Below are 6,000 nucleotides of genomic sequence, written 5' to 3'. Positions count from 1 at the left end.
TGGGAATGATGAGGGCAACAAATGTATAGATGTGCTTTACACAATTGATCTATGTATTGTGATGAATTGTATGAGCCCCAATAAATTGATAAAAAATTATTCTTATTATCTTTACATTCATTTTTAATATTCACTGAGTTTCTGAACCAAAACGAAGTCTGAATGGGGCATCATCAGAACTGTCGGGTGGGTGGGGTTAGGTTTCTCAAGGAAATTCCCATAGAATAGCCCTTGTTCATTCAGAGAACGAGCAGGTGCTTTGTCAAGGCAGAAGACAGCATTCCTCAGCCCCACTCCCCTGGTCTTTTTCTCACGGAAGCAGTTTCACATTTTCGTAAACCTTTTCCCTAAGCCCATGTACTCTTTCTGCCTCCTTCAAGAAATGTTATCAAGGTTACCCCTTTGAGGCCCCATCAAACAGTCAAGTAAACGTAGGAGCTGGCCGATCTCCTAAAATTTAAGTGACCCAACAGATCCCCTGAAAAGCCACTATTTATTTGATTGAATCTTTTTTAAAAGCACCTCAGTGCGACTTAGGAAACTTCACTTTAGCCATCTACTGATGTCAGAGATGAGTTGAAACACCTTTTGTTTGAAATGAAGCTGTGCACGTATGAGCTGGAGGCTCAGCAGCAATCTGTTGTGACTACTCCTTGTACCTCGGTGCCTGTGCGATTCGTGATCCATTTCTGAAATTTTTGTATAAATCTTCTGGGTGTGTATTTGCTGTTTTTGTACGGTTTCTAATCTTTCATTTATTTTGTCCATCTTTCCTCTAATTTTTTTTACCATGAATTCTCATAAAGCTTTGTTGTGTTCCTTGATTTTGTTTTATTTTGTTTATTTATTTATTTAAATTTTCCCTGATCTGCCTCAATCTTTTGGCAGTATAATGCTTTTGAATTATTTATCAGGTGAAATTTCTTCCTTCAGAAAGTTTTCTCATCTAGTAAAAGTTTGGTGACTTACTTGAGCCATCTTGCTTCTATCTGTCTATCTGTCTATCTATCTATCCATCTAGATCTCTTTGTGCGTGTGTGTGCTTTGACATTTCTGTTGTGTTCGCGATGGAGCAGGTGCTACTGTGTTAACTTACTCTTCTATGTTTGCTTGCTTCACTCTGCTTTACTAATCCCAAGAAAAAGCCCACATGAGGGGACACTTTCCTTGTTCCACTCACTGAGTCCAAGGCTCCAGCCTCCTGGTTTTGTTAACTCCCCACTGCTTCAGACAGTTGCTCTTCTGTACGTGGTCCACACCAACGGGTGTTATCTTCAGGAGGGTGGGCTCCGAGCAGCTTATTTAGCCATGCAAGAAACAGAACTCTCTTCCTTTATTTTAAAGCCATATGTTTGGAACTTTTCAGTGACGTGCGATCTCCTAGAAGATTAACTGAAGAAGTACTTAGTTCCCCTTTGTTGTGGTTTATATACGAACAACACGGCAGCCAAACTATAAGACCACAGTTTTTCGTTTGTTTTTTTTGTTTTACTTTGCTTGGTATTGTAAAATTATTCAAGGCATAGTCAAAGCTTTACTATCAGACCTGTTCAGAGAATCATATGTAAGAAAGGTGGACACATGAATTCCTTCCCCTTAACATCATTGTTACCTGACAGCCATCAGCATGCTTCCTTTAGGGGAGCCTGAAAAATATTTTGAAAAGGTTCACAAAAGATTCCATATTTTTTTGTATTTCAGGTGATTGATTGGTTTGCCAGTCAACCCTGCAGGAACCCTGGAGGTCTAGTCTGCTAGCAGCAGGGCAGAATGCCCTTTTTGCCCCCTAGTAGAAGCTCAAATTGTAGCATGGTGTTCTGAAGCAGAGGGTTGTGAACATGTGCATGGTGTGTTTCAGCTCCTCACTCTGTAACCTTGAGCTTAGAGGGCTGTGAGTCTCTTCCAGCAGTGTAACGACTTTCTCTTTTCAAACTTAGCTCAAAAAAACCTCATAAAACTAGCGGACTGGTAGTTCACCATTCAAATCATAGACATTTTCATGAAAAGTGTATTAACTTCATGGGGAAATAATAATACCTTGGGGAAAAGATGATTCTCAACTAGGTTGTAATAAATGAATTAACTACAAAATAATTACCTTTAAAGCAATGTAGGGCCAAGTTTTCAAAGTAAAATGAAAATGTATTATTTTCTACTCTAAACTTTGATCTCAAAGGATGGATCATAATTTCTCTGACATTAGTGGAGAGAAATACTGAGGTATCCAGGCTACGATGACGTGTTGTTTCGTTCCTCCAGGTATTATTTTTGATTGCATTGGAAGATGATAGGCAGGCATCCACTGGCGGTTTCTGCATGCAAAAAAATGTTTTATTTGTTCATAAATACTTTGTTCTGAGATGAAATCTTGAAAGTTTCTTTTTCCATTTTTTAAAAATAGTTTCTATATTCAAGCAAACTCATACAAATATGCATCAGTCATTTTCAATAACACATGGGACCTGGGTCATTCTTGGTTTACAAATTATATGTGTCTAAAAATCTGCATGCATTCAGACACTATTATGTAGATCTATAAATACTCGCCCCACTGTTCCTAGTTTATATGGTTATATGCATAGGTCACCTCTTTATTCTGGTTCATATAACTCTATAACTTGTAAGCTTGTCACAAGACAGTTTCCATTGCTATAAAACAAAATAACTGTGGAGGCAGCTCAGATGCTGAGTGGAAATAGGTTTTCTTTCAACTTGAGAACTCCCCAGGGATTCTAGAACATAATTCTCCTCTCTAGGATGCTCCACCGAGATACATGTTTAAAGAATATACCAAGAGAAGCCTGGATTCTAAAATATCCACACAGCTGCTTGTGGATTGCCCAATTGTAGTTGGCACCCCTAAGGTTTCTGGGAGAGAAAGCAGGGTTGAGAATTGAAGTGCAAATGCCAGCACTCTGGTGCCCCCTTGTGACATTGTTAAGGAATAAAGTGCTCAAGCAACTCCAGTTTCAACTAGTTGCCTTTCCTAATCGGCCATGTAGTATCTATCACTAAGATAATCATAGGAACAGCTAATCCTTATATGGTGTTCTTTATAGGACTGTATGGACCTGAATATAATGTGAATTCTGTGAATTCTCATAACAGCTCTGTGTCTACCTATCATTAGATGATAAATATAAGCAACTCTTAAGTCATAAAAAGATTTTAACCTGGTTCTAGAGTCTATATACTATGTGTCATTATGTGGGTGGGAGATTTATTTTTCTTAAAATGACTTTCAAGGCTTTTGCTGATAGTATAAAGATTAGACATGATGTATGAAAATATATTGAAAAGGAAAATGCTTCCTGAGTCCATGATTATTTTGTGGCTCTTTCTGGCCCCTTTCCCTTCGTGTGGCACCATGGAGTGTGGGACTGGTGTGTCCATCCAACGTGACATGGTCTACCCGTCTTCACGCTGAGAGCTGCCGCTGGTCTTCCTGTGCTACCAGCTGGTACCAAGAAATGCGGTCAGGCTACATCACCGGGTTAAGACGAGCGACGATTTCTCTGTTTGCTTTTCAGGAGGGCCGCACATCAGAGTACAGTTCCAGGCGGTACACCTCATGATCATGGCGCTGCCTGATGCCAACAGAGACACAGCCCAGGTATGCGTGGTCTGTCACCAGCTTTGCCGTTGTCAGAAGCAAAAGAAGGCTGAGATGACAAGTTACTTGAGCATCCAGACCTGCTGCCTTTAACTGTTCCCACCACGCTGCTGAGAAAGACGAGGGCATATAGATCGTAGCCTCTTCTGGACTTGCACTATTTATTCATTCAGCCGATCAGGATAGACCCTGTAGCTCTCATGGGCCAGTCACTGAGCTAGGGGTTAGGAGGGGAGGAGAAATAAAGATGAAAAAGTGACATAATGGCGGAAGTAAATGAGACCATTATGCAGACCAGTCGTCCCTTCCTCCCCTTATTTCACTCGCTGCCATCAAGCCGATGCTGACTCACAGTGAACCTACAGGACAGGGCACAACTGCCCCGTAGGTGGCGGAGGCTGTCACTCTTCATGAGAGTAGAATAAGGTGACCAAACGTCCCGCTTTTGGCGGGACAGTCTCGATTTTTACCAATTTGTCCCGCGTCCCGCGGTGTTTTAAAAAAGTCCCGATTTTTTGAAAGAATGCACAAGCTAGGGTATACGGTTTTCAGCTACGGTTTTATTTCACCAGGGTATGAGTTTTATCAATGGTGTCCGCTTTACCAGTGTTAAAATCTGGCCACCTTAGTAGAAAGCCCCATCTTTCTCCTCCTGCCTTTCGGAAGAAAACTTAAAATCACCGATTTGAAAGAAATGCCTCAAATAGTTGTGTTTTATAGTTTGTGATCATTTGATCTCAGGAATTTATCATCTCAGGATTTAAAGATAATCAGATAGGATCTTGTCATTTTGCAGATTAGGAAAATTGGACTCAGAAAAGTGATTCCTCCGCTAGCAGATCATAAAGCATTGGCTAGAAACACATTCTATAGTTCTTCATCCCAAGCCTTCTTCCATGACCTCGTAATAGAACACTGGGTCAAATCACGTTCCGTAGTTCTCTATCACAGTTATCCTCCTTCTTTTTACAAATGAATGCTTGCTTTTTATCAGTAAAAAACAAATTTCTTCTTGCTATTCTGATAACTAGATGGTAGGAAATTTGGTATACATACAATGGATATTTGAAATTTTTCAAATTAATTTTAGATTGGAATGAGTTGGAAGGAACCCATATGTTCAAAATTTATTAAATTTTATGGTAAATCTTCATGCAACAAAACATTTGCCATTTCAGAATTTATTACATGTACAATTTAGTGGCGTTTATGTTCGACCACTACCACCACTATCCATTTCCATTTTCCCATAATCTTTCATGAAAGCTCAGTGTCCTCTGAGCAGTGAAGTCCCCTGTCCCCTTCTCCTCCAACCCTGCTACCACTAGTAAGTTCATTCTTTCACAGCTTCCTGTTCTAGAGGCTTCCTTCAGATAAAGAGCCGATCATTTGGGGGTCAGTAAAGACAAGGCTGAAAATAAGGTTGTTTTTAGGGATCTCGTATCAATGTGCTAAGAACCCTTTTTACTTACATAGTGAACAATCTATGTCAAATTTCATTACCATTTTTAATTATCATCAGCATGCCACACACATCCCTGATCATTTCTTGCATTTCTTTCTGCTTTGTCGCTCTCCCTACCCGCCAGTCGTACGTACTACGTTCCTTTTGTCACCCAGAGCTCTGAACTCCTGGTCCAAACTGAAGGATGAGGGTTAGCTACGGCCTAAGACTGTCTGCTTCTAATATTTGGTAGTTTTTTGAAACCCTAAAAATCTATTAGTTTGTGTTTGGGCTTTGTCTAAATAACTTCCTTTCATCAAAATATAGACAAAGAATGTTTCTGATGATCAGATACCAGGGTCAACATATCCTCTTCCCTTTCACGTAATTGGAGATGTAGTGATTGTCAAAGAACTCATTTCCAAAAAGACTCTCAAGAGACAGTGGGGGCTGATGGTATGCGCACACACTCCCTGCCCCTCCCTGCCGTTCTAAATGGTGTCTGAAACTTGGACCACTAACAGGGTAGCCGGAGACCTAGAGCTCTGGGTCAGAATGCGGTTTCTAGGACTCGGTTTCTAGGACTCGAATCCTGACTCTGCTACTCGAATTTTTGGTCGATCGTAAGCAAGCCTACTCATCCCTTCCATGTCCCATTTTCCTCATATGTAAAATAAGTTTACAGTAGCCCCTTTCTTACAGAATTTGGAATGAGAGTAAAGTAAGCCAATACATATAAAGGTCTGTAATAATCCCTGCTTCGTAAGAAAGCCTCAGTGTTCACTGCTATTGTCATTAAAGAGCAATGGTGCTTCAGTGAAAGAATTCTCATGTTGCATGAAGGAGGCGGGGTTTTTATTCCTAGCGAACACTCTTGTGTGCAGCTGCCATCCATCTGTTAATAGTCACCCTGGTGATGTTTTAATGCCCAACAGGTTTCTGA

The 6,000-nt window shown here is 40.5% G+C and overlaps 1 protein-coding gene across 1 annotated transcript in view; it reads left to right on the top strand.

The window, feature by feature from the left end:
• Positions 1 to 6,000, top strand: part of ARHGAP28 (Rho GTPase activating protein 28) — a gene marked incomplete at its 5' end in the record, with an annotated part of 217,089 nt that overhangs the window by 191,104 nt on the left and 19,985 nt on the right. The window contains one exon of the mRNA XM_045290822.1: positions 3,531 to 3,613. Coding sequence (XP_045146757.1) covers positions 3,531 to 3,613 — 83 coding nt within the window. The remainder of the gene's footprint in view (positions 1 to 3,530; positions 3,614 to 6,000) is intronic.

This window comes from Echinops telfairi, unplaced genomic scaffold (genome assembly GCF_000313985.2).
Source record: "Echinops telfairi isolate 266 unplaced genomic scaffold, ASM31398v2 ScPeMD7_57;HRSCAF=196, whole genome shotgun sequence".
In the NCBI taxonomy this organism is placed as follows: domain Eukaryota; kingdom Metazoa; phylum Chordata; class Mammalia; order Afrosoricida; family Tenrecidae; genus Echinops; species Echinops telfairi.
Note: the sequence above shows the minus strand (reverse complement) of the source record. Positions and strands in the feature narration are given on the sequence as shown.